The sequence below is a fragment of the Scophthalmus maximus genome, chromosome 19, assembly GCF_022379125.1.
Source record: "Scophthalmus maximus strain ysfricsl-2021 chromosome 19, ASM2237912v1, whole genome shotgun sequence".
NCBI classification, from domain to species: Eukaryota; Metazoa; Chordata; class Actinopteri; order Pleuronectiformes; family Scophthalmidae; genus Scophthalmus; species Scophthalmus maximus.
This window is the reverse complement of record NC_061533.1, coordinates 18,115,890-18,143,560: the sequence shown is the minus strand read 5'-3', so window position 1 is coordinate 18,143,560 and position 27,671 is coordinate 18,115,890. Positions and strand designations below refer to the sequence as shown.

General features: G+C 42.2%; 3 protein-coding genes across 12 annotated transcripts; all 3 read left to right on the top strand.

Moving 5' to 3' along the window:
* The first annotated feature begins 926 nt into the window (after positions 1-926).
* Positions 927-5,532, top strand: carnmt1 (carnosine N-methyltransferase 1). Its single transcript, XM_035639180.2, has 8 exons — positions 927-1,079; positions 1,553-1,748; positions 2,035-2,201; positions 2,442-2,582; positions 2,754-2,932; positions 3,390-3,503; positions 4,691-4,794; positions 4,898-5,532. Exons 1-8 carry the CDS (start codon positions 943-945, stop codon positions 5,090-5,092), a joined length of 1,233 nt encoding a protein of 410 aa, XP_035495073.1. The 5' UTR covers positions 927-942; the 3' UTR covers positions 5,093-5,532.
* A 1,330-nt stretch (positions 5,533-6,862) lies between these two features.
* wu:fa19b12 (uncharacterized protein LOC560551 homolog) lies at positions 6,863-8,661 on the top strand. The gene is made up of 2 exons (XM_035639184.2): positions 6,863-7,782; positions 8,031-8,661. Exons 1-2 carry the CDS (start codon positions 7,393-7,395, stop codon positions 8,190-8,192), a joined length of 552 nt encoding a protein of 183 aa, XP_035495077.1. The 5' UTR covers positions 6,863-7,392; the 3' UTR covers positions 8,193-8,661.
* Positions 8,662-8,837: 176 nt separating this feature from the next.
* trpm6 (transient receptor potential cation channel, subfamily M, member 6) lies at positions 8,838-27,627 on the top strand. Of its 10 annotated transcripts, none has more exons than XM_047329191.1 (40): positions 8,838-9,207; positions 10,732-10,811; positions 11,071-11,109; positions 11,788-11,977; positions 12,216-12,429; positions 13,147-13,271; positions 13,818-13,989; positions 14,157-14,331; positions 14,413-14,536; positions 14,611-14,683; positions 14,963-15,063; positions 15,243-15,377; positions 16,033-16,086; positions 16,329-16,463; positions 16,615-16,737; positions 17,069-17,340; positions 17,564-17,792; positions 17,991-18,143; positions 18,262-18,417; positions 18,596-18,724; positions 18,887-19,138; positions 19,231-19,405; positions 19,782-19,896; positions 19,994-20,190; positions 20,323-20,455; positions 21,212-21,650; positions 21,903-22,560; positions 22,810-22,907; positions 23,057-23,153; positions 23,843-23,889; positions 24,001-24,065; positions 24,169-24,194; positions 24,308-24,358; positions 24,534-24,599; positions 24,737-25,035; positions 25,203-25,285; positions 25,619-25,824; positions 25,952-26,003; positions 26,158-26,279; positions 27,005-27,627. In XM_047329191.1, exons 1-40 carry the CDS (start codon positions 9,205-9,207, stop codon positions 27,073-27,075), a joined length of 5,934 nt encoding a protein of 1,977 aa, XP_047185147.1. In that variant the 5' UTR covers positions 8,838-9,204; the 3' UTR covers positions 27,076-27,627. The 10 variants fall into 10 exon arrangements, 9 of the variants coding, with proteins under 9 accessions (XP_047185147.1, XP_047185151.1, XP_035496139.1 ...); XM_047329192.1 differs by lacking the exon at positions 8,838-9,207 and adding an exon at positions 10,386-10,623 and having other exon boundaries at positions 16,039-16,086; XM_035640241.2 differs by lacking the exon at positions 8,838-9,207 and adding an exon at positions 10,387-10,623.
* Positions 27,628-27,671: the final 44 nt, after the last annotated feature.

Here is a 27,671-nt window from a genome sequence, read left to right as displayed (position 1 = left end):
CACTGCTACTGTTTATGAGTATTTGTTTTATATTTGTTTTTGAAGGAGGAAAATACAGGGACAAGATATCCACAGGCAATATAATTAGCATTACGGGGCTTATTAAATTGCTTTCTTTTCTTCTACTTTGTCTCTTCTTCAGTATTCGACTCACCACTGGAGCATTTCTTCAGTCCCTAAGATAGGAAATAATATCATCCCGATCAGATATATTTCTCTTAACAGATATAACCCAACCATTCTCAAGCCTTTTTTCCCCTGTTTATGTTTGAGGCTTCTGCTGTATTTTCTGAAAACAAGGACATATTTTGTCATTTAACAATGGTCACTATTTTGTATGTACCTGATTTTTAAAATTTATTTTTCAATAAATGACAATAATTTCCATGGCACAGAAGAGCCTTAAAAGGTAAGCTTCCAAAAGTATAATCAAATGAGCCAGAAGATAGCAAAATATAATATGTTTATAATATATCATATTTATTGCTGAAATCAGACTGCATTATATTAGACATAAAATAAGTAATGTGACAAGTTAGTTTCAAGCAGCCCAACACAGTCACACCTTTATCAGTGAGAATTTTGTGGTTTGTCAGAAGAGGGAGAGGAACTGCCCCTGATGTATTTTAAATGTCCAGAACTGGTGGAACGTTATTTGGAAAAATTGAAAAAGGAAAGCAAGTTTTCAGATTTTCGTCCATTAACTATAAAAACTCTTTATTATATATATTTACATTGTAAACGTTACATTTGTCCTTATAACTCATAATCGTCTGTGGGTATAGTTGTATATTTCAAAAAAAATTATCATAGAGAGTAACTGCATTCTGATTAGTTGACTGTAGAGGGCAGCAACACGTCTCTTGGAGATTGGTCGCAATAAATCTCACGAAGAAGAACTTTGACGCTTTCTCATTGGACGGCTGTCGGTTTGTCTCAGACATGGCCGAAACCGGAGGAGAAGGAGCGCAGGATGGACCCTATTTTAACAAAGAAAGGGCAAAATACAGCCCCGAAGAGGAGGCTAGACTGGAAAGGCAGCATTTCTGGAGGATAATCGATGCTTTTAATTTTTACAGGTACAATAAGAACGCCTTAAAACAGCGAACGACGCAGGACAATGTGTGTGTCAATAAACGAACCGGGTTTGGAGGGAAAATGCTAACTGTGGTAGCTCGCAGGATGCAAGCGTTGTTCAGTGCTTCCCATTGGGTCAGCTTGTTATTTAACGAGGTTACTGAGAAATTTACGTGATCATTTTCTTACTTTAGCTCCACTCATCGTGGCACCGCTTCTTCCCCATGGTCCATCCTTGCTCGCATTTTTAAACAAAAAACAAGAGTGGAACAATGGGATGTAGGAAACTCACTTTTAGACGGTAGAGTAACTAATGTAGGAACCATGTGGACCAAAGGGTAGGACCCACACTGTATCAATGAACAGGTCAAATCAGGCCTAACCCGTACTGTTCCCAATGTGTGCCATGTTGTGTTCCTTCTTTGGGTCCAGCTGACATGAAACCTCTGCTGTCACCTGTGTCTCCTCCTCTCAGTGTCCACGTCCAGGAGCACGTCAAACGTGCTGAGCGTCAGTTTCGGAGCTTACCGCAGCGCCACCAGAATTTGCTCCCATGTGTTATGTCCAACCTGGCGCGCATCAGCCAGTGTGCGGACCACAACCAGGAGGTGCTGCAGGGCGTCGTTCACAACAGCCTCGACATGTTTGAGAACATTGGGTATGGTGAGAGGGTAAGGCTTGACAAAACCAGGTTGTGTGCTGTGCAGATTCTTCCTGTACTGAATAGTTTAGTTATGGTTAGTTGTAAAAGGAGGGTGGAAGTGCTGAATCACTCTGACTGAAAGTCTGGTGAGCCAGGGACCTCTGCCTACCACCTTTAGTAAGACTCTGTTGGTTTGTGTCAGTGCTTTCTTTTTTTCCCATCGCTGTCTGCATTATTTATTATGATGTAGCAAGATTTCTGGGATCTAACTTGAAGAATTAATGTAGATGTGTTGCCCTCCAATTTCCCTTCAGGAGGATATTAGGAAGGTGCGTCCGTCCACTACGTTTGACATGGACAAGCTCAAGTCCACCATCAAGCAGTTTGTCAGAGACTGGAGCGAGACGGGCCGGGCGGAGAGGGAAACCTGCTACCAGCCCATCATTCAAGAGATCCAAAAATTCTTCCCAAGTGACCAATTGTAAGAAACGCTCACGTTCACTTAGACAGACGCATGGATGCCAAATAATTTTATGCTGCATTTTTACTCAACAACACATAGAATTGAACAAACAAAAATGAAGTCATACGGCTTCGTAAATATACCAAGCCTTTTCCATGTGCTTTGATTTCAAAGCAGCTTGATGTTATAATTGTGATGATGTGACTTCCTCAGTCTTTTCCATGTGATATGTGCATTTTGTGCATTTCTTTATGTCAGTGATGTGTCTAAGGTGAGCGTGCTGGTTCCGGGCGCTGGGCTTGGCCGTCTAGCCTGGGAGATAGCTCGGCTGGGTTATATATGCCAGGGCAACGAATGGAGCCTCTTCATGCTCTTCTCCTCAAACTTTATTCTCAATAGGTAACACAGACACCAAAACCCCCTGTAACTACAACTGCCTTACACAACCCCTTGGAACTATCACCATTTTATGCATGCTATCTTTGCTTGCTTGCTTGACGTGCTCACAACAAAGATTATTTATGGTTCTTCCATCCACCTATCCTCATCAATTTGTACTACTCCATTCAGGTGTGAAAATGTGAATGCTCTGATCCTGTATCCTTGGATCCACCAGTTCAGCAACAACAAAAAATCTTCTGACCAAACACGACCAATCAGATTCCCTGATGTCAACCCTCAGAGCTTACCGTTAACTTCAGACTTCTCCATGGTAGCAGGGGACTTTGTCGAGGTCTACACTGAAACAGGTATATAATTACTGTTGGTATTCAACTTTTAACATTTTAGCATGCAGTCACATTGCATGAAACTTGGAGGAGAAATAGGCCTGTAAGGACCTAGCCCCTCTCGGAATTAAGTGTCCTCTCAGTGTGAGTGAACACCCATGCTTGCACTTAATCCAGTTGCCTTGCAGTTTTTAAACATTACAAAATAACAAAAGAAAGGCAGCAAGAAAGTATCTGGTTATGTTTGGGCTTTAATCGTTTAAATTTTTCATTTCATTTTTGTGATTGATTACATTAATATATAAAAACTACTATTATGGATAAGTATTTTTAAATTGCTCCATCCGGTGAAAAAAAAAATGTATATCACAACATTTTTTCTAAAAGCATCTACAGTAATGAAGTAATCATTGGTGAATTGTGCACCTTTAGTAATACTTATTAAAAGTAATCATTTTGTATTGTTACTTTCTGTCAGATTCCTGGGACTGTGTGGCTACCTGCTTCTTTATTGACACAGCTCATAATGTAATAGAGTATGTGGAGACCATCTGGAAGATTCTTAAGCCTGGTGGAGTGTGGATCAACCTGGGTGAGTCAGTTTGTGTGAGAAAGTTACATATGAACTCTACTGGGGACCAGAATGCTAACCAGGAGAGGATAACCAGCTGACCGTAGTGGTTATAAAAAACAACAAACATACAAATATGTCATTATATGTCATGATATTCATCGTCCGTTGTGAGACCTTATATAGTGTGTGCCTTTCCAAATACTTTCCAATCAGTTGATTTTACCAAAGGTGGACTCCAATCAACATCTCAAATCAGAGTTTCATAGAAAAGGGTCTGAATATTTGTGTCAATGATGTGATCTTTCATTTTTTTCCTTATCAATAAATTTGCAAAGATTTTCATGTTTGCACTTGATTGGATTGATGAGGGGAACTATTTTTTCACTTAAGCTTAAGGCTGCAACAGAAAATGTGAAAATAGTGAATGGGTCTGCATACTTTCTGAATGCACTGTACATGAGTATTACAGTTTGTTTGCCTCACAACAAAGGATTACTGTACGACTCATGACTAGAGCCAGACCAATATGGATTTTTGGGGGTCGATATTGGGGGAGGGAAACATTTCCGATATCGATATTAGGGCTGGGCATTATGGCTGAAAACTGTATCACGATATAAGTGTTTCATATCGGTCGATATTGATAATTTTTATGACATATTTAAAGAAACACAAACACGAGCCAACGAGATGGCGCAACCAAACGTGATACTGTTACATGATTAGCTATTAGGCGTGTCACCATATTTTGCTAGGTACCAGAGGACTAGTGCCGGCGTATCTCGCGGCTGGCCGGCGTAGCTCGCGGCCGGCGTATCTAGACTCTTTGCTCCGGTTTCTTCCAACGGGGAAAAAAAATTTATCGAAACGTTCTATCGAAAAACGCATTTTCTATTGATATTGATTACGTGTCTATCGCGATACATATCATTATCGTTTTATCGCCCAGCCCTAATCGATATATAGGCCGATTGCATTTGCAAAAACTGCAATGATTCCTAAGATGTCATTATCAAAACCTTATTACAAAGAAATTCAACTTTTTATTGTTTTTCTGTAGGATTAACGTTTTAATATTGGTAATATTGGCAAACAAAAATGCAGATACCGACATGTTGGCCAACCCATATATCGGTCAGACTTTACTCATGACCTTCGATGATGTTAGAAGTATCTCTGAGTTTAAATCTTTAATGTTCTTTCAGGGCCACTGCTGTATCACTTCGAGAACATGGCCAATGAGCTCTCAGTTGAACTTAGTTACGAAGACATTAGGACAGCAATGGTTAAAATTGGCTTCCACATTGAGGTAAACCACAGAATATATGAATTAACATTAATTGCCTAACATTACATTTCCCTTCAGAAATCTTGTTCCAGTAGTAAAGCAGTGTTCCTATTTCTCCTGGTAGGTGGAGAAAGAGTCGTTGCAGACCACCTACACAGAAAACGACCATTCTATGCTGAGATACGTTTACGACTGTGTCTTCTTTGTAGCCCGAAAACCTGCAGGCCTGTATTTTAATTGTCAAGAAGACGACCAACAACAGACTTCCCCACCACCTGCTAAGTCACCTCGGCGAGAGGACACCGACAGCCTGACGTGACAGGAAATCATGTGACAAAAACGGTGAACATAGCGGTGCACAACCGTTGACCAAGAGGAGATTAGACTGACGAACTGAAAAAGAAAATGGACACGCAAGAAAAGGCATTACGGTTTACAGCCTTCATTGACTTTCACTCTGTCTGTGTGTGAGAGAGTGAGTGTGTGAGAGAGAGAGAGTGAGAGAGAGAGAGTGAGAGAGAGAGAGAGTGTGTGAGTGAGTGAGAATGTGATTTGACCATTTGAAATCTATTTATTTGTCAAAGATGGTGCCAATAACTACATATACTCATTTGCATTGATCATCATTCATCTCTGAAAATGTAAACAAAAAGGTGTTTCAGCTCTTCAGGAATGAGCTGTTTTTAAACTTAGAGATGATTTTCATAGACTTTTCTGGTTTCTATCCACACTTTGGAATAAAGCCAAATTTTAAAAATATGAATCTCCATAGTTTAACTATCACATTTGCTATTATTTTAACACAGACACGAAGACACAAAAAACACAAAGCCAACTCAAAAATGTTCAATTTATTTTATTTTTATTTTTGCTTTATCAAAATTTCTTGTCAGGATGCTGGTTACAGGTACAACAGAGGATACAGGTTGTGTGATGACAAGCTACAGACATTTGTCTGTCAGAGCAGTTAAAGCTCAAGTTGACTAATGATAGCTCATTTCCATTTAAGTATCACAAAGCTAAATGCAGTCATTCATTTTGTCAAAATGTTTGCTGTGAAAGGTTTACTTTTGAGGCTTACAAAGATGTAAGTTGATTAAATATGTGTGACAACCCAAGCTATGTCACAGTAGGAAAAGCGTATATCCAAAAATATAGTGTTGGTTTTAATTCCATTCAGCTGCATCTGTGCAGCGTATTGTTGTCTGTGATACCTCACTGTCAAGACTGAATGTTCGTCAAAGTAAAAAATGTTTTTTTTTTACATTTTTAGTTCAAAAACATTTTATGACACTCAGGAAGTCACAATTCTGTTTTGAATTGTCATAGTAGGAAAGGTGTTACCATAGACTTTCTATGGCTGTTCATGATAAGATAAACAATGGCTCTGTATAATTAAAGCATCCTGCTGAACTATGACAGTATGGCTGGGAGCAAGCGTACACAATGAGGACCTTGAAGTCAAAAGCAGGTGGGAAGAGTAGTTACAAAGTGCAATAAAAAAACAAAACAAATACAGGATGTGTATTTTATAGGCTAATTGCTATATTTGTAGATTCATATACAGTATACATTTAACCACTTATCAGATCACAAAATTAAAATACCCCAAATAAAGGTGTCAGTATTGCCATTTACCAGAATATCAGCCCCAGCAATTTGGAAAAAGGTGTTGAAATAAGACGGAAATCTTAAATTGTCATACATGGTCAGTTTCATTGTTTTAAATGACTGCAGTGCACTTCAGCTTTTGGCAAGAGTTACTCAAGTGTGTTGGCTACTATTTTGAGATGGGGATTTTTTCACATTTACCGAAAGCAGCAACAGCTAATTTTGAATACCTAAAAAAACTAGATCTTTAAGTTTTAGTTATTTCTGCAAGAATGGTCCACATTTTCTTTTTAATGAGAGGAATTTGACTTATGTGTAAAGTATTTCTAAAAATCTAGTTTAAGGCCTAAATTGCAGTAAACCTGAAATATGATTTACTCGCAACAGGAAGAGTACGAGGGGTTGTGGGCGGGGCTAGACACCGGTGCTCTCCTTTGGTTGGTTTTCCATACTGTCTCGCATTAATTGCTCATTCGCGTGCGCCTCGGAAGGTCTCTTTTCCCGAGTTGGGAAGTCGGTGCTCTGACTTCGGCGTCATGTTCCATCATATGCAGGTTAATTATTCAACGTCTGTATGGCTTGTGAGGGACGGCCAACGCAGTTCACATGTGACACACGTGTAGCATTTGACCAAACATCACACTGAAAGCTTATTATTTAGAAGTTATTCTAATGTTAATAGGTTTAATGCGTCTGACGTCAGTAACTCATCAAGCCGTGACCCAACCAGAATTTTCACCGACTTCACGAATTGTTGTTCCGATCAGAAGTGCCTTCCGGTTAATTTTCCGAAATCGGCAACTCATTTTTCCGATTATCCCTACACCACGTGAATGCACAGTAATTTCACTACCGGTGCTATCGTGTTTTTGCGACTGGACACATCCGTGCTCAACATATCAAGCAGTTGCGAGCAGCTAACGTCAGTGGCCCAGCTGCGTGTTGGAGGTTGTCTTTTTTTTTTTTTTTAAACCGTTGTACACCAGTGCACTGACGGAGCTGACGGGCATGGCGAAGAGACGCGCCGAGGACACGCTGCTGCATGGCTCTCCCTCCAAAAGATGCCACCGATCACTTCTGGAGAGCGCGCCTCCGGCAGCGGTCGGGGGTGTGAGCATGAGCCCTCCGTCACTGCTGGCTCTGTTGGGCAGCCGCTGCAAAAAGAGGCCGCACTACTTCGAAGACCCGGAGCAGGAAGAAGAAGAAGAAGCAGCAGCGGGTCTCTATCGCAGGACCACACACTGCGACACGAGGAAGCATGCGGCCGATGTTGTGACGACGCAGACTTCTGGAAGTTTCCAGGAACGTCACGACCCCAGTGCAACCACGAGCCACAAGAAACGACCTCGAGAGGACTGCGTGGACTCGGAGACTGCGCCTCCTCAAGCCACTGATCCAGTAAGTCCCTAATAATGCAACCGAAGTCTGCAATTTCTGTCTGCAGCTCAGAGAAGGTGAATTGTGTGGTGGCAGTGAAAGTCCACTAGGTGTCACCCTTTACCCATTGGATAGCTAGTTACAGTCTCACCGTCAAAACCTCTTGGAACACAGACTTTATACAGAGAGGTTTGGACATGTCTACTGAGTTCAACCCTTCTCTCTCTCTCTCTCTCTCTCTCTCTCTCTCTCTCTCACACCACTCTTAGGCAGCAGATGGAGACACAAACACCGAAGACTGCGCTTTCAACTCCTTCCAGTACTGGAGGCCTCCCTTACCCGAGCTTGACCTCTCACTGCTAGACAGCAATTCCCAAACGGAGCAGAAGTCAAAGGTCAAAGACGCTCCCTCCGATGTCATGGAGACCTGAAGTCGAGGGCCGTGCGCACGTCAGCCCGGCAAACATGATGATGAAAATGTGATGCTCGCCAGCAGGTCAGTAGGTTAGGGTCGCCCGACTTTTCATCCAGGTGAGATGCGACAACCCGGTGATGCAGACCGCCCTGTCGTTAGCCCGGTCTGACTGATTTACAGGCTGTATTAAGGGAGCTATTGAAAGATCAATGACTTGGGTGAAGCAACAATAAGATCTGCACTGATACAGTACTACAATAAGGATGCATGTGTTTGTTTTGTGGTGAAAATGCGGCAGTATTTTATAAACAAGTTCATACTGTAATGTTGTTAAAGCAATTTGGTGTAACTCATCCCGTATTATGTGACTGGCATCGTAGATGTTATGGGAAACATAGACTTGGAGTTCTGCTCTCGCACTTTTGTCACGTGTCACAAGTATATTCCAGTGTTTTTTTTTTTGGCAATAAATACAGTTTTCCCGACTTGTGTGGTTTCATATTTATTTATTTTTAAATTCCGTGTCTGTGGGGGGGGGGGGGGGGGGGGGGGCACTCTATGTGATCATCAGGGAAGTCAGACATTGGAATGCACCCATTAATCAAATATTCTTCTACAACAGTTTGCAAAAGTTGAAGTTAATGTAGTAGAAAAAATTGAACGGCAACACAGCAGCCTTCTGTAGTCCATATGAAGTTATACATATAAACAAACAGACAAACATAAAAAGGTTCCCTCCAGTGTCCTGACAGCATGTCAACCTGGTGGGGTCCAGCTGTTCCAATAGACGCACCGCGGGCGCGGTGTGAACAACTGGCCGTGCGCCGCTCCTACATCAGACGGTGTCACATCACTGTGTTTGAAGGAGGAGGTCGTGAACTCCTCGAGGCCTCCCCGAGAGACTCTCCCTCGCTCCCTGCCCTTTGGACCGGCGGCTGAGAGAAGCGCACTGAGACCTCGTCCGAGGAGGAAAGATGAGTCGGTGGGATTGGACTCCAGAGCTCCGTGGACTCCGCGCAGGTTAAGCCATGGTGAGTTACGTGTCGCCAATGTGCGTGTGCGTGTGCAGAGGAAGGCCGAGTTAGTTCCCAGCGAGTGCGAGCCGAAGCTCGGCGATTCATGACACTCTGAAAACTTGACACTATTAGTTCACCTATTAGCCGCCATTAGCAAATAGCTAATGTTAGCGAAGTGTCGCAGTGACCTCAGTGTTGGTCCAAACACGTACCAATTATAACAACTTTTAAGCATACACCACACGCACAGGTCTTTTTTGTTTGTCTTCTACAGTGCCTTGTGTTTGAGCAGCATAGGATTTGATCAAAATGGATCATTTCTGGTGCAATTTGGTGTTAAACGGAGGGTAATTAATTGCCACGATTTACCAGCTGTGTAAAACTGGAGGACACCGCTACTCTTGCTCCGCCGTCACGTTTTTTGTGAAACCTCGTTTTCCCGAATTTTGTGCATTTCAGAGAAGAAGAAGAAAGAAGACATTGTATGTTTCAGATTGTAAGCCATTTATCTGGAAGGTACAGTCATCTCACAAAACACAGTGGCACTGCTGCAAAGTTGAAAGGTCACGTGGCAGAAAATTGACACAGCACGTGGTTTCATATACAATGCAATATTTTGTCTAACTAATCATCAGGGACTCTAACTGCCTCAGCCATCTCCCCACATCTTAAGAATATTAACTTAATCCCTTTTATATTTTGCAATGAATCTGCATAACAAACTAGATAGATAGATAGGTAGGTAGGTACTTTATCGACCCCAAGCTAGAAAAATTCTGGTGCTACAGCAGCAGGTATCACACAACACGCCTTACAAAAGATACAATATATGTGTATATATATAAAAAATACAAATATACAAATTGCAAAAATATAAAGAATAAGGAATATATATACATTTACTCCATAGTTTACAGGATCCTTTAAGTTGTTGTCTATCTGATTTATTTGTTGCTCATGTGGCAGGATGTGTTAAACTAGGGAGGTTTATTGTCTGTAAAGACATCTATTTAGTGTCAAAACACCTTGAGCTACATCAGCTCCACCACGGAAGCCTACGCTGTGTTTACACAGTCGGACTGGGGAGGGTGAGCGGCCGCAGCAACTCCTTCACCATGTGAACTAATCTCAGGAAGGGGATGTGTGCATGCTTCCTACCAACAATGCTCCCCTCAGTAAGGCCATTGTTAAGTCTGGATGGGAGCGGAACACGGGAGCAGGACAGACCTTGAAAGACCATGAGAAGTTGAATGAGCGCTTGACTGTTAGATCGCACATCCGACAGTGATTTTAGGAGATCAGGTTACTACGACAGGGAGGTGGGGAGGGGGACTAACTAAGATTATTTCCCTGTGGGTCCAGCATTTACATAGGCTTCGGCTGGCACTGCGATGAGCAGCCCTCAGAGGGTCACAGAGTTTTTCAGGAATGGTGTGTTTTCTTTCTGAAGGATGGGTTTGACCAGAAAACTGAGAATATTCTACTTAACAGCTCCAGGATCTGTGCGGTGTAAGAGAACCTTTTCTGTTGTCATTCCAGTCACGAAAGTCTTGGATTGAGGAAACCTTCTTCAAGAGAGAGTGTGTGAAGTTCATCCCTCCCTCTCGGGACCTTCATAGGTAAAGTGGAGTCTGATAACGTTGTTGATCCTCCAAAAAGGTTTTTAAAGTTCAAGATTTTATGATTCTCAGAAAAAAATCACTGGCTGTCTTATTCGATTCTGCATACTGTAATTCCCAACAGCAGTTGCTGGCAACAACATTCTTCTGAGAGCAGAGCTGTTTGGCATTCATCCCTTCCTTCCAGGAATAGGACCCGTGTGGATTCTTTGATAATGTGTAATATCCTGTTTTGTTGTTTTTTTTGTTTTTTTTACAGATGTATTCCAGTATGTCAAGTATGCCAAAACCTGATCAGGTATACATTTATGAAAAATGCATTCATGTGTCTAATTGTTATACCATCTTCAAACACAGATATACCCCTCACTGCCCCCACCCTGTTTCCAATGCAGCTCTTGTTTTCTTACTGTGTGGATATTTGTCTCACTTGCCCCCCTCTTTATTTTAAACTTTACCCCTTTTCATTGACTTCAACTTGATGGGGTCAACAGGGTACGTGTGTGTGTGTGTGTGTGTGTGTGTGTGTGTGTGTGTGTGTGTGTGTGTGTGTGTGTGTGTGTGTGTGTGTGTGTGTGTGTGTGTGTGTGTGTGTGTGTGTGTGTGTGTGTGTGTGTGTGTGTGTGTGTGAGAGTGTGAGAGTGTGAGAGAATATTTTGTGGGCTGTAAGATGATAAACACTACCATGGACAAAGTGAGGTGAAGTGGAAGGGAGAGAGCGGAAAGGGAGAGGATTTTTTTTGCAGCCTGGCTTACACAGACCAGGGGAGGGCTTTTAGGTGAATTATACCCAACAACCCCGTTGGGGGATTTTCTGATGCTTTTGAGAAGTATGCATATACACACATACTTATTTTTATATTTTTTTTGCTCAAAAGGTTCACAAAAACAATGAAACGTATGTGACTGATGCTTCTGTGTCTATGTTTCTCTCTCCACCTGCTATGCTCAATTACCTCATCTTTTCACTGGCCAGATGTTGTTGTGGCCGCCTGATAGGGGAGCACTCTTGGCAAGAGTCGCTTCCTCCCATATCCCTCTGTCCTGGTCCAAGACAGGACACGGAAGAGGACTGGTCCATAGAGCTCCATACCAAAGCCAGTCCCACCAATGCCTACGGGACCATAGACTTTCAAGACACTGCCACACGTGTCTGTCGGGCCAAGGTCTGTGAGACTACTAAGTGTATATACTGTATGTTCCTAGGCCAAAGAAAGAAAAAAAAATAGATAACGCTAATGCCCCTAAAATGCAGGTAAATGCTCACAAGACAGGGGTCTGGCTTTTGATGGTTGTCTAAACAAGCGTTGGTTTGCTAATATGTAAGCAGACATTAGTAAGCTGTATGAATGCAAGCACAAAGAGCATATCAGCTTCCAACTGTTCTGTGTGTTTCATCCCCAGTACATACGCGTGGCTGTGGACTCAAAGGCGGAGGCTCTGCTCCAGCTGATGCTGAGGGAGTGGCAGATGGAGAGACCCAAGCTGCTGCTGACTGTCCAGGGAGGCTCAGACAACTTCACCCTGCCCCCTAAAGTCAAGCAGGCCTTCAGCAAGGGGCTAATCACTGCTGCCCTCAGCACAGGGGCATGGATACTGACTGATGGCATTAACACGGGTAGGTGTTAAAAATGGTTGCTCATGATGTGTGGGTAAGTATTTCTTATAACACTCAAACGACTAGAGCTGCCACAGTTAATGGTTTAATTGATAAGTAATCGACGACTAAATTAATCGCCAACTATTTTGATAATTGATTAATTGGTTCAAGTAGTTTTTATGGAGAAAAATTCTATGATTTCAGCTACTTGAATGTGACTATTTTCTTGTTTCTTTTCTCGTCTATGAAAGTAAACCGAATATCTTTGGTGTGTGGACAAAACAAAACATCATCTTGGGGTTTGGCAAACACCATCGACATTTTTCACCGTTCTATGACATTTTAAGGACCAAACAACTAATTGATTAATCGAGAAAAGAATCGACAGATTATTGATAACGAAAATATTCGTTAGTTGCAGCCCTACAAACGACACTGGATCTTGAGTTAGTGCCTGATTATCTTTCACATAACCAGCATGGCAGTTTAATGGTAGAAAGACTTGTGTTTGTCCAAGTCTGAAATGTCAGTCCATTCGTTCTGTGTCCCTGCGTCCGACCTGTCGCTCGTAGCAGAGTGCTCTGTCTATTTGTTTGCCATTGCACAGTGAAGAATTTGATTGTTATGCAGCAGAATGTTGTCTTTGATGCCTTGATGTCTTAAGTCAGAATTCTTTATTGTACCGCCGAATAGTATATTTGCTTTGCATTCAGTTGCTCTTTACATACTCTCTAGGTGTGTCTAAGTATGTGGGTGAGGCTGTGAAAGTATTCGGGGGCCACGACCTGAGGAAGAGAAACACAGTCGGCATCACGCCGTGGGGTGTTATTGACAACAACATTGACCTCATAGGCAGAGATGTAAGATCTATAGTTTGGTTTCTTCTTGAATGAGAATGCACCGCCTCAACAATTTGACGCAAAAAACGTTTTTAATGCCGGCCGCAGCTGAGGCTGGAGGCTTTACATTTTCGTGTTGTCCCATTCTCACAATATCCCAGAAATTGCTTGAGGGAATTTCTTAAAATCTGAAACTTACTTTCATTGGACTTTCAAGTGATGAACTAATTAAATTTCGGTGGTCATGGCTACTCTGATGTCACAAAGTACGCTTTTGGTCTTAGCTCCAGGATTGATGCACTGATTTTCACACATCTTCTGATTTCTGGATAAAATTATGAAATTATGACATTTGACATTTAAAAAGTCAAAGGTCAGCTTTACTATTACATCATATTGTTCTGCAAATATGCTTTCTGGCCGTTATTTAACACCATAACTTAGGAACAGAAGAAGAGCTTTCCTACAAATGGTTGGCGGTGGCATTCAACTTCAAGGTTGTAATTCTAGTTTTGTTGACTGACGCCTGGATGGCACTTGATGTGACTTTAACTCAATGTGCTTCAGGTGTTCAGGCCCTACCAGCCATTGGGGAACCCTTTGAGCAAGAGGGCCTCTCTCAACAGTTTCCACTCCCACTTTCTGTTGGTGGACGATGGAACGCTAGGAAAAAATGGCTGCCAGCAAGGACTCAGGAGGAAGCTAGAGAAACACATCCAACTACAGAGGATACACCCTCGTGAGTCTGCGTGTGCGTGCGTGCGTGTGTGCGTGCGTGCGTGCGTGCGTGCGTGCGTGTGTGCGTGTGTGTGTTTGTGTGTGTGTGTGTGTGTGTGTGTGTGTGTGTGCATGCGTGTTTTTATTCAATGAAAAGAGAATCCCACTCATCCACTCCTTCTTTTGTAGGACTGAACCAAGGTGTGCCTGTGGTGTGTCTGGCGGTGGAGGGAGGCCCGGCTCTCGTGTCCACAGTGTTGGACTATGTTAGCAGTGTACCTCCAGTGCCAGTGTTAGTGTTTGAGGGCTCAGGCAGGGCTGCTGACCTGCTGGCCTTCTTACACAAGCAGACTGCTGTTGACAGGTATGTCTGAAACCCCCAACCTAGCTTAGTGAACAGGCAAGTCATAAATGTAACTTACATGTTCACTGCATTTTTTTTAAGGCCGTTGGACCCAGACATTAAAGAGGACTTCCTCGTCCGGATTGGAGATGTCTTTAGGCTGGACAGAGCAGAAGCCTTTCACCTCTACAATCTCTTCTTGCAGTGTATGGAACACAGACAATCTGTAAGTAAAACACCATTTGGGATTGTTATGATTTGACACATGGACTAATCACTTAGCATGTCTTTGAACAACAGATAACCATTTTTGACTCAGAGTCTGAGGACCAGATGGCACCTGATGCAGCTATTTTGACAGCTACGCTGAAGGGTACTCCTTTTTCTTCCTCTTGGCCATGACTAAAGACACTTTGGCCTGTAACTTGGTATTGATAATTGAACAACTGCTGCATTCTTTGTACACTGTACAGTTCCAGGCTTGGTCTAGTGCAGACCAGCTCACAAGCATGACTTACTTGTGCAGCTGAAATTAACTACATGAATGTTAGATGTGGGCTTTTCCTGCTATGATTAGTCAGAAAAAGATGTTATTCTTCAGTAATGCACAGATATAAATTCTGTTTTTTTGTTTTTTTAATATGATGAACAGGCACAAAGGCCTGTGCTGCAGAGCAGCTGAGTATGGCTCTTGCCTGGGACAGGGCTGACATTGCACAGAAAGACGTCCTGGTGTATGGACAGCACTGGCAGGCAAGACTGGCCTAAGTGAATCTCTACTGTATGAATGAGTGAGACGTGTGTGTGTGTGAATATTTTGTGGGCTGTAAGATGATAAACACATCACTGTTGTGTGATTACATGAGGAACATTGTATAAGTGGTTTACTGTGTGATCATGCAAATTGTAATAATTTCATGTGCTGTACCTAGGTGGGTTCCCTGGAACAAGCCATGCTGGATGCTCTGGTGATGGACCGCGTCAGCTTTGTAAAGTTGTTGATTGACAACGGCATGACTATGAGTCGCTTCCTCACTGTGGATCGTCTCGAGGAGCTCTACAACACGGTTGTCTAATTCTAACATTTCTCATATTCTCCTTTGCAATTTTCTGATTTTTTTTAAAGCTCACTGATCAAGAATATTAATACACAATTGAAAAAATTTGGGGTTTGTTTGTTGTTGTTTTTTCTCAGCAAAATCTTTAGCCCCTACTACTTTTGTTTATCTTGCTATGCAATTTCTTCATTTGTTTTCCCTTGGCTCTCACTTTGCTAAACAAACAGGGGGGAATTCTTTTATTTGTGACTGTTGAAGCGCAAATTCCAGAATTGGGGCTTTGATTGAAATCACAATAATGCACTGTAAGTGATTTGCACCAATATTTTCTGTGTTTTGGTCGATTGCATCCTGGGTATTTTCCCAGTTTTTGTTTTTGGATGCTTCTGAGATCACAGAACTCTTTGTCATCACACATTCACACTTGACTTTCCACACTGCCTTTATCTTTTCTGTATTAAAGTCTGTTTACTTATTCATAACTCTGGGATAATAAGTCCCTCTTAGAAACAAGCCAGGGATCCCAAAGCTGCTACTATGTATGCAGTATACAACTGTGTTAAAAAGTAACCATTTTTTTTTTTTTTTGCTTTGAATCAATTGTTGGTATTTTTCTGTCTACTTGTTTGTTCTCGGAATAATGATTAAAAATGTACCTCCACAGCCACAGGGGCAGACGGATCGTTTTCTGCAGCACCTTGTCGAAGATGCAAAACAGGTAAGTGGTGAAAATTACAATGGCTATAATCATATAGATATTAATGCTACAAGCAACCCTGTTTACTTAGATTTTTATTGGCTTTTGCTCAGGATATTCAGTTGAGGTGCATCCTTTTGCTATATACGCATGTATATAGATACCTGCTGATAACTGTAGCAGCCATTTCTATATCTGTATAGTATTAACTGTTTGTGTGTGTGCGCGCGCGCGCGAATGTGTTTGTGTATGTGCGTGTGCAGACTTCCCTTCCCCTAGGTTACCGTCTTTCTCTCATTGACATGGGCCTCGTTATAGAGTATCTCATTAAAGGAGCATACCGCAGCACTTACACACGGAAACACTTCAGAGCTGCCTACAGCCGCCTGCAGGACAAAGTGAGCACTGATATTGAGAGCTCTCCTTTTTGGTCTGTTTTTGGTCCTGTGTGTTGATAACTGTCCAGGAACAGTTTTGGCAGAGTTGTTTGGTTATTTTCTTGTTTATTAATTGTAATTATTTTTTAAAATGTTCCCTAAAATAATGCAGGGAAGACGGAACAGTTCGGCCTCCTTGTCTAAACAGAAACGGGAATTAATACCGAACTCTCCAAGGGGCAGGAGTCTCCAGAACCTGCATTTCTTTAGAACTGCTCAGCCTTACAAATGCAAGGTTAGTTTTTTTGTTGTTGTTTGTGTTTTGCGATGTGTACTTTCAAATAAAATTTGCCAACCTTGAATAGCACTGAAGCTATTTAAATTTGTACTTTGTGTCGCTTGTCCTATATAGGTCAACCATTGATTAGCCATGGTGTTTCTAGTAGGCACCATTTTGATCTCGAAGGCATCTTTAAAATAGCCTTGTCGAAGCACCCACCCTTTACATTATAATGATTTATATATAATAATTTATGTGGCAGCCCTTATGGCCATTATGACCTCTCCCCTTCTCTTTCGTTTTCCTTATCCATTCTTTTCTCCACACCTCTTACTTTTCCATCTAGGATGAGGACGTGTCACCAGGGAGAAGTCGAGAGACTACGTTAAGCCCTGGCCTTGATGATGCTCCCCTGTTGGTCCCCTTTAACTTCAACGACCTCTTTGTGTGGGCCGTGCTTCAACAGCGGCAGCAGATGGCGCTGTTCCTGTGGCAGCACGGCGAGGAAGCTCTGGCACGTGCCACAGTGGCCTGCAAGCTTTACCGCTCCATGGCCTTCGAGGCGCGGCAGAGTAGCATGGATGACATCATTGCAGAGCGATTCAAGGCTTATTCACTGTAAGTGATATTGTGTGTGTTGTCAGTAGTCAACATATGGGGTCATGTTTTTATTCACATGATTTTGACGAGTCTAGTCTTGTGTAGTGTGTCAGTTTGCGCATCTTGTCAGTTTGGGAGTAACAGCAGATTCGACCGGCTGTTTTGAAGTTTGTGGTGGCACTGGTAGAGTTTGTTGTTTCAGTCCTTTCAATGAAAACCTGCATATGCCTCTGTGTCCTAGTCAGTTTGGTCAGCTGGCGGTGGATGTGTTAGACGGTGCATTTCGTCAGAACGAGCAGATGGCCATGAAGCTGTTGACTTCAGAGATGGAGGCATGGAGCCACTTCACCTGTCTGCAGATGGCTGTCTCCTCATGTCACAGACCATTCGTCTCACACTCCTGCACCCAGACCCTCCTCACAGATCTCTGGACTGGTCCGCTCAACATGAGGAAAAACTCCTTCCTAAAGGTAAACGTTGTAAAAAAATCACAGGCTTGAACCACATTATGTTTACAACTGTAAAGCATTGATATAAAAACACAATAAACATATTTCTGAGTGCGATAAACACTCCTAGCATCCTCTTCACAATATGATAAGTTATGTTCCCTGATGGTGAATAGTTGGACAAGCGCACACAACACACTCTTTATCTCTTTCTTTTAGATAATTTTGAGCCTTCTTCTGCCCCCTGCAATCCTCCTACTGGAGTTTAAAAGTAAAGCTGAAATGTGCCATGTACCACAGTCCCATGAGGCAATGCTGTTTGGACTTGACCCTGTGAAGTCAGTACCAGCCCATGAGGGGACTGATCACATGGTAAATCGCACTGTTTTCCAACTAGAAACAGAATCTTAATGGCCTTATTATCATACTTTTCTCGTCTTGCTTTCCATTCTTTTCTCAGACCCTACTCTTCTCTGCTCTGCTCTCATAGGACAGTAAAGATGCAGAGCGAGGCCTGTCAGTCCATGACAAATGTCCTGGTCTTGTGTCGGAAACTGTGTCCTCTATGACCATGCATTGTCTTTCCTGGATCACAAGACTGTACGAATTCTACACAGCCCCTGTTGTCAAGTTCTGGTTTCACACCGTAGGTGGAGTGCTTGTTGTTAAAGTCTAAGATAAATGTCAAATATTTCTCTGTCTTAAAAACACATTAAATGTATGGGCCTAGCAGTTGCTCAGTCTTTCGATGCAGTTTGTGTGTTATTTTTTCTTTTTTTGCCATGTCTCTCTCCCAATTTCTCATTTGTCTCCTTCTCCTTTAGGTTTTGTATTTGGCCTTTCTGATGTTATTCTCCTTTGTTGTCCTGGTGAAGATGGAGGATCAACCCAGTGTACAAGAGTGGCTGGTCATTGTGTACATCTTGTCCACTGCAGTAGAGAAAATCCGAGAAGTGAGAGTCAGACGACAATTTTTCTTCTTTGTCCATAGAATTATTCAACTGTTTATGGGCTTTGGTGTATGCATTTGTTGTTAATTCTGACAGTAGAATAGAAGTAAGAATCTTGTTTGAAAGAGCACTAAGGCATAACAAAAATCCATACCTCTTAAATAGGTACTAATGTCTGAGCCGAGGAAGCTGAGCCACAAGCTGAAGATTTGGTTCTCAGAGTACTGGAACAAGTCAGATTTCATTGCCATCCTGCTCTTTCTGGCTGGACTGACACTGCGCTGGCATGCTGGTCCCTACCGGACGGCGGGGCGCATTGCATACTGTCTGGACATCATCTTCTGGTACGTCAGGGTGACAGATCTGCTGGCTGTCAATCAGTATGCTGGTCCTTACCTCACCATGATCACAAAAATGGTGAGTAGAGACTGGAGACCACGTGTTGCAGAGTAAGAAACTGCAGAATAATTTTTTTTAGTCACTCTACTCTCCTCTCTCTGTCTGCCCAGACCAGTAACATGTTCTTCATCGTGGTGATGATGGCAATAGTGCTGCTGAGCTTCGGGGTGGCCAGGAAGGCCATCCTGTCACCAGATGAGGAGCCATCCTGGAGCCTTGCTCGAGACGTTGTCTTCCAGCCCTACTGGATGATCTATGGAGAGGTCTATGCAACAGAGATAGATGGTGAGTGGTTCAACAGATAAACTATACATAATTAATTACCAAGTTTTAATTAGTGAAAAAGTTTTTTTTAACTTTGTTGTTGCTTTCAGTTCCTTAGTCCAAGTGAACTTGTGATTAGGTGGATGCAAGGTCAATAAAATGATCTTTCTGTTTGTTAGGCTGTGTCTTTGTGCCATGTCTCAGTCCTGCACACAATTTGCCAAATTCTTCACATGATCAAAATTCAGGGTGACATTTCGAAAACAACTTGAAATTGTGACATTGTAACAAATATAATTTGTTGACAAGCTTAATATTGGACAGTGTATACCCACTGTTAATGAAGATATTGGAGGCCACTAGTGTAAAGTCTTTGTTTTTGCGTCTGTGTCAACAGCATGTGACGATGGTATTCCATGTCCTCCTGCTTCATTTCTCACGCCATTCCTCCAGGCTGTCTACATGTTCTTCCAGTATATCATCATGGTCAACATTCTAATTGCGTTTTTTAAGTAAGCATGATTATAAAACATAGTAAAAAATATTTTTACATTGGCTGAGCCCCATTAAAGAGAACTTTTATTTAACTAAATGTTGTCATCCCAACAGCAACATCTACTTTGACATGGCATCAACATCCAATAAACTGTGGAAGTACAACCGTTATCGCTACATAATGACCTATCAGGAGAGGCCATGGCTTCCTCCACCCCTCATCCTCCTCAGCCACATGACCCTGGGTTTGACGGCCATCCACAAGAGATTTAGTGGAGAAGCTGAGCAGGAAGAGAGAGGCTCTGGACTTAGTGAGTATAGCAGTCTTTGAGTGTCTGTGGATAGAAAGCAAATCCAGCAGTTGTTGAATACACTTCTTACAAATCTGTATTCAGCCCTTCTAGTCATAAAGTACCTTCTCCTGTCATGCACGTCTTTACCAGAGCTCTGCCTGGGCCACAAAGATCGTAAGAAGCTCCATGAGTTTGAGGAGAAATGTGTACAGGCTTACTTCCACGAGAAGAGTGAAGGTCTCCACAGCAGTCAAATTAACCAGATCAGAGCAACGGCAGAGAGGTTGGTTTGATATTTTAATTGATTTTTTAAAAACCAGGAGTGTGCAATGTGGAGTTAAAGGAATGCTATCTGAGAGTTATCTGAGAGGATTAATTGTATTCTTGTCTGTTCCCTAGTCCTGCAAAATCACAACTGCGAGAGACTTACATACTTAATCTTGCACAGGATGATGTCAGCGTTGTAGACATTTATCCTCTATACAATGTAGCTGGGAAGAATGGTTTGATAAATATATATATATATATATACATATGTGCTTTTGCCCTGTACAAGCTTGTTTTGGCATAGTGACATTACGTGGTTATAACTCCTATAGTAACTGGAAAGTCAAACACCTGCATCCAATGCAAAAATCATTACATTCTTCCTGAGTAGCCACAGTGGATACTTCTTCATTACATATTCACTGAATAGATAATGAGGTATTAAAGTTGATGCCTCAGTCCCGAGATGAGAGCAGATTCCCATTAAAATTTGTGGCAGAGTGAAGTCCATGTGATATGCATGTTAGTTTTTTAGAAGAATTATTATTTTTAAGATTTTTTTTTTATTATTTATAATGTGACATGCAGTATCATACTTTAAAGAACCTGTCACATTGTGCTTACAGTTGACTGCATTGACTGGGTTTTTGTCAGCTGTGGGGTTTGATATATGGCAAGAACATCAAACATTTATCATCATTGTTAAAATGTTCATTAAACATGGTAATGTTTGTTGATCAGGGATTTCTTTTTAAACTTTTTGTTCCACTAGAGCCGAAGAGATGTGCATGATAATGGGGGAGGTCTCAGAGAAGGTCAACTTCATTCAAGAGAGCCTGTCAGATTTGGACTGTCAGCTGGGTCAACTCCAGGATCTTTCGGCCCTGGCCATGGACACTCTTACCCTGCTCTCTGCTTCTGACAGCCTGCATCAGGAGGAAACACGCCTGGCCCAGTGTGGATCCATCACAGCTTCCCGCCACATCCTTCCTCACAGCTGGACCCTCCTGCACAGAAGCGGAGCAGACCAAGATGCACTTAACATGCGACGGCTGATGGCCAAGTCATGTAAAAGTACCCCGCCTTCTTTGCTGAAGGGCTTAACTCTTGTGGAGAGTAGACGGGCATCACAGGAGTGCCATGTCGAAGACAGGGGAAGCAGAGGAGGAAGACAAGAACACACTGAGGAGGGAAAGGAAAGAGCAAAGGAGGTACTTACTGCTTTCTTTTCAATACTGTAATTTTATAATAATAGCTGTGAAGTCAAAGAAATTAAAAAAAGGAAAATGTTAGAGGACCTGTTCTCTACCTTTGAGGGGAGCTAAGCCAAAAGAGAACGATAAGGTATCATCATTTTAATACCAGACACTATCTTCTCAGCTTTATGACCATAGAACTACCACATGAAAAATTAATACACATGTAGCTTATAATATTTTGTTAATCACATACTTTCCCCCTAGGATTCACTATCTGATACTGCTGACCTTCCCAGTGAGAGCTTGCTGGGAGTTTCTAGATCTGCGTCCCATGCTGCCTTCTCTCACTGTTATGGAGTTCATCCCTGTGGTTTCAGGGATCAGACACCTTGTGGGTCCTGTGGACCGTCCCGCTGTGGGTGTCCTCTTTCTCCCAGAAGCTTGGAGTCAGCACATCATAAACTCTGGACATGTGACCCACACCTGTATCCCAGTCAGGAGGAGACTTCCATGGAAGAAGAGGAAGAAGAAGAGGGGGGAAGGGCACAGGAACAGCTGTCTAACATGACATTATCCAGAGGCTCTAGCAATGCTGTCCTTCTGTCTGACCCTCCAGACATCTCTGAGGGCTTGGTTAATCCTGCCTTTTCTCAGGACAATAGCCAACCAAGTTGTCGGTCCAGATCGTCCAACCAATGGGGAAGACATGTGAAAACCCCCAGGTGGGCTTTTCCGTCCAGAGACCGTCCCTATGGCTTCTGCAGGTCACTGTCCTCCAGCATGGAGAATATGACTCTCTCTGGTCCACCCCTCAGTCCAATGAGGGGATCAGTTCCCTCTCTTGATGAACCAATGAAAAAGCAGAGTTTGTGTGGTGAGAGGAGCTTTAGGGATGACACGCTACAGTGCAACCGGAGCAGAGGTATTGTTGTTGTTTGTAATACAGGGGTTAGAAAACATAATTAGCTGTTGCAAGTTAATGGTTTAGAATAAAAGACTATGCATTAACTCATAAATCTCTCACATGACATTCATTGTTCAAACTGGCAATTTACAAGGGAAATTATTTTTCTCTCCATCTCATTCCCTCATGATAATTGAAAAACAAACTTTATGCTAAAAAAAAAAATTCCAAACTTTATAACAATGATGTGTGTCTTGGTTTCCACAGAGTGGTCCAAGTCCTCTGACTTCACTCAAGTCTCGGACAGCAGTGACAAAACTCAGAACAGGAAGACAGTGAAGATACAAGAGAGCAGCCCAGATACCGTAAGGAGACTCTTTATGATTATTTAAATATTACCATGAATGTTCAGTAACGCACTGAACATTGCACGGATCATAAATCTAACAGTTTTTTATTGTTTAAATATTCCTTGACAATCCCTTTCCGTCTCTTTATGTCTCATGAAAAACAGGCAACCACGCAATTGTCAGATGCCTGCTGGAGAAGGCGACGATGGCTGAGAGGAGAACCTACATGTTGGTCGGCTTCAGTTAGCCTCAGTCAGCTCAGTAAGGACCTTGTTACCACCTTGCAACAAGAAGGGAGGACAAACACAGATTTAACTATCAAAAGACTAGTTTATTTAACTAGTCTTTTGATAGTTAAATTAACTTCTTGATTGACTTACACACCAAGAATTCTGGTGTGTAAGTGTGAGAGAAATCTGTCATGTTAGAAATGTGTGGATGAGTGAAAATGTTTGATGAGTGTTGGCTGGTGCGGCAAACCAAACAAAGACAAGATGGCTGTGATGAATTTAGGACGCCCAGCCGAGAGAGAGAGAGGGACTCTCAGATGGGCAGGTAAAAGAATCCGACCCTCCCTGCTCCACCCTCCAGCAGCTCCTACAGACTGCAAGACAAGGAGAAGAATGAAACAAAGGCAGGAGGAGCGGAAGGAGTCGTCACAACCTACAGTTCCATATAGACCGAGTACCTACATTGTACTGTATTAGTAGATAGAGCTTTCAGCCAGCAACTATTAGCAGGACTTATCCCGCTGAATCTATGTGTACAGTAGCACAAAAACTGTGACAAGATGGAGAAGTAGAGGTCAATAAATAACTGGTCTGGTTCTGGATTTATGAATATGCCACCAGCCGAGCATATACAGGTATAACGTGACAAAAAAACAATAGCTTTATAAAATATGTAGTGTGAATTTAGTTTTAAATGCTTGAACATCCATATTGTTTCAGGTTTTGAACCCATGGATTTGTTGCAGAAGCAAGTGTTTTCCCATCAGGTAAATGAAATTGGCCATATACTGCAGTAATAGTGAAAACACTAGAAATTTTGAGCAAATGAAAGATATTTTGAGATCAGAACATGTCATTGACATTGCACTGACCCTCAGGATATGTGGAGCCCCACTCATTCAGCATGGAACAGCTGGGCCAGATCCATGAGCCGTAAGTCTTCGTAAGTCTGCCTTTCTTTGGTCCTGTCGTAATATCTGTGAAATTCAAAACATTGGAAGTTGTAATGATGATTTCACACGTTCATCTTTATGATTCTTTTGCAGTTTACAGAGTGGCATTGCCCCTGAAGGTATTTAAGAACTTTTAAGAATTTCCAATAAAATACAGTTTTACATAGTTTCGTGGTTTGTAATTGTCATATTAAATTTTTTTTGTTTTTTATTGTTTTTATCTTTGCTGCAGCCAAGAGCTCCTTATTCCAGTCCACTGACAATTTGTACCCACACTATTCAGGTATATATTTTTTATTATTATAACATTAGACCTGCTATCAGTATTTGTGGTGCAATATCTCCTAAAAGCTTTTCTTACGTGGAGTTTGCTCTGGTTATCTGGGATTCAACTAAAATTGAACTTCTATTTTAGACCTAACTTAGTTATGACTGTGTTGTGTCTTGTGTTTTCACAGCCATGGAGAGAAATAATCTGATGAGACTGGCTCACGACATCCCCTTCACTCCTGTTTCGATTTTCGGTGACTCTTTTGGGTGTAACAGTCACCCTATTCTTAGTTTAATTTCTCTCTATTTCCCTTGGCAAAGACATATGTCATTTGAATGTCTTTCCCTCTTTTCCCATGGGCTTCTTTTATTTTTTCCTCATTCTTCACAGGAGGTGAGGAGGTGAGCATCTACTCTCTGGAGGAAGTACCCTCTGATGCTGACCCTGAATTCAGCACAGTCTCTTCCTGGTCCTCACGAGGCCTGTCTGCAATGCTGCAGCCCCTCTCCAGTGAGGAGGGCTCTCTGGATGGGGGGCTCCGGCAGGGCTGCAGGGTTTTGTGTACCTGGGCAGAAAGGGACGTACTCACACCTGGTCTGGTATATGTGGTCAAAGCCTTCAGGCCAGAGGTGGTTTGCGCTTGGCAGAGGTACTTCCATGGAAGCACTGCTCTGCAGCTTTGTTTAAGGGTATGTGTTCCAAAAATCTGTAAAGTGTGCATGGGCAATGAATAACTGAATTGCTGTTAATGGTATTTCTGGGAGCTGGTAGCAATGAAATTTGTAAAAAAAAAAAAAAAAAAATGTATTCCCTGTATCTTTAATTTCAACTAGCTTTGTGTTTGACATCCCTGAAGGAGATCCAGCAGCAAAGAGCAGCCCAGAAAATGATGCAAGTGTTCAACCAGGTCAAACCTGATGGTATGCAGCACTCACCAAGGTATGCATATATTTTTTCTTACATATGTGTCTGTTTGGGCTGCACGGTTTTGTAGTGGTAAGCGCTGTTGCCTCACAGCAAGAAGGTTCAAAGACATGCAGATTGGGGTTAGGTCCGTAGGTGTGAATGATAGGAATGCTTGCTTGTCTCTGTATTTGCCCTGTGATATGCTGGCGACCTGTCCAGGGTGTTCCCTGCCTCTTGCCCAATGTCAGCTGGGATTGGCTTCAGCCCCCCCCCCAACCCTTAAATCGATAAAGTTGTATTGATAATAGATTGATGGATGTGCTCCTGCGTCTGTGCATGTCGTAATTGTCTTTTTCTATCCACTAGATTTCTTGATGTATCGCTGGTCCTCTGGCATTCAAATGGTCAGTGGCTAACTATTGAGAGAAACATGTCCGGTGACTTCAGGAAGTACAACAACAACACAGGAGAAGAGATCACCCCCTACTGTTCCTTGGAAGAAATGCTGCTGGCGTTCTCCCACTGGACCTACGAGTACTCAGGCAGAGAGATGCTGGTGCTTGATATACAAGGTAAATCCTTGCCTGTGTGTGGCATGCTGTGTCCCGAATTAACTAACATGCGAGTTGTTGATTGTATATCTGTTTTCTTCTTTCTGTATTTCGACTGTTATTTTTCATGTTTTTCTCTTCTTGACAGGAGTAGGAGAGGAGCTGACTGATCCAACTGTCGTTATGGCAGACAACCAAAGGTACATGGACCATTTCTTACAAATGCATCAAGACTTTTAATGAGATCTGGTTTTCAGATTCGAAAATTATCTCAGATATACTGTATATTGATGAAGGACAGATAAAACATAATCATTTTTTTTTACCCCTTTGCTTTCTCTGACCCCGTTGCAGTGGCAACAGAGGTGAGATGCTTTTTGGACCTGATAACCTTGGAGATGCTGCCGTCAATGGATTCCGGCAGAAACACTCTTGCGGCATCTGCTGCCGCCGACTGGGCCTAGAAGGTCAGAAATGTGAGAGAAAGAGAAAATGTGCATGACATACTTGGAGAGCACTGTATTTGTCTGAATGAGTGCGTGATATGTTGATTGCCATTAACATAGGACTTTCTTTTTTCAGTACGTGTTTTTTTCCTCTTGTGCATGTGTGTTTATGCTTGTATTTGCATGGCACCTCTGTGTCGTCACTCAGGAGGCCAAAATTGGCTCTGAGATAAATCCCCAGCAACTTGAAATGAAGACAGCGTATACCAACAGCCAGCTAATTAAGCCACGAATGTTCGTTCATTTCTATAACGGTAGTGTTTGAGGCATGGGGGTGGGCCCTGCTTTGTGCGTTGTGCTGCATGGCCTTTGATTACATATTAATCATTTCTTTGTGCTGGCAATGTGCTGCTGAGACATTAGCTTTGATTAGCTATTAATTAAAGTCTCTTGGTAGACATGATACCGGCATCTAGAGGATAACTGCTCGGAAAGAAACTGTGCTCGAAAACAAACAAGCCCAGCAAACAAACACACAAACACAAACATTCAGACACAGTTGTTTTGATATTGCAAAGGTGCATTGTTTCCTCTTCCTCTTCTTATGTGCTCTCCAAGATTTCTCCAACAAATCAAACCAAATTATTCATGCTGGATGCGTGGACTTCCTCCCAGGCCTGTCATTATTCTCTTTCTTGTGGTAATGACTGTGTTATTGGAGCAGCATGTCGCTAACTGATGTTTCTGTTGTTCAGATTTAAGGAAGCACCCGGACAGATGCGAGAACAGCAGTGACTCAGAGCCAACGTCGAGGAAAGAGGAATAAGAGGACGATGAAAGCAGGATGTAACCTTTGACCCAGGAAGTGGGGGGGGGGGGGGGCTGCACACTTTTAACAAGTACCAAAACATGTTAGCCTGAACACACACACACATAATATCTCAGAAGATACTTTGTGGGATGTATTGCATCGCTCTTTATTCCTTTAAAACAAAAACAGGATGATAGAAGAGCAATATCTCATCATTAGCTGCCTGTGATTGGATAATATTTTGTAATTTACACTGCTAGACAGGATGCTTATATATTCTTTCAATATATATCATATTTGAATTGTATTCTGTCAGGAACAGAGATTAATTGTGTTGCATTCTTGTAAAAATGGGTGTAAAGCATCATGCTGTATCATGAATCATATTGGGATATACAGATTTCTTTTGTAAGACCTGACAAAAGTCTAAAATACAATTTTTGTTATACTTTGTTTTATAAAAATTGTGACATTAAGACACTGACAGTTACTGTTATAATTAGCATACAATTATATAATAAATCAAATAGTTCTGTTTGGCACAAATAAAACAAATGTGAAACATTATAATGCGTGTGTGTGCCCATAGGTGCGTGTGTGTGACAGAAAAA

Excerpts from the sequence above, each read along its gene's own strand:
- wu:fa19b12 (XM_035639184.2), top strand. The coding sequence starts at position 7,393 with ATGGCGAAGAGACGCGCCGAGGACACGCTGCTGCATGGCTCTCCCTCC. Across the intron at positions 7,783-8,030 it reads CTCCTCAAGCCACTGATCCA|GCAGCAGATGGAGACACAAA; the intron begins GTAAGTCCCTAA and ends CACCACTCTTAG.
- trpm6 (XM_047329191.1), top strand. Across the intron at positions 10,812-11,070 it reads CCCTCTCGGGACCTTCATAG|ATGTATTCCAGTATGTCAAG; the intron begins GTAAAGTGGAGT and ends TTTTTTTTACAG. Across the intron at positions 14,684-14,962 it reads TTTGACAGCTACGCTGAAGG|GCACAAAGGCCTGTGCTGCA; the intron begins GTACTCCTTTTT and ends TATGATGAACAG.
- carnmt1 (XM_035639180.2), top strand. The coding sequence starts at position 943 with ATGGCCGAAACCGGAGGAGAAGGAGCGCAGGATGGACCCTATTTTAAC. Across the intron at positions 1,749-2,034 it reads ACATTGGGTATGGTGAGAGG|GAGGATATTAGGAAGGTGCG; the intron begins GTAAGGCTTGAC and ends ATTTCCCTTCAG. Across the intron at positions 2,583-2,753 it reads TCAAACTTTATTCTCAATAG|GTGTGAAAATGTGAATGCTC; the intron begins GTAACACAGACA and ends TACTCCATTCAG.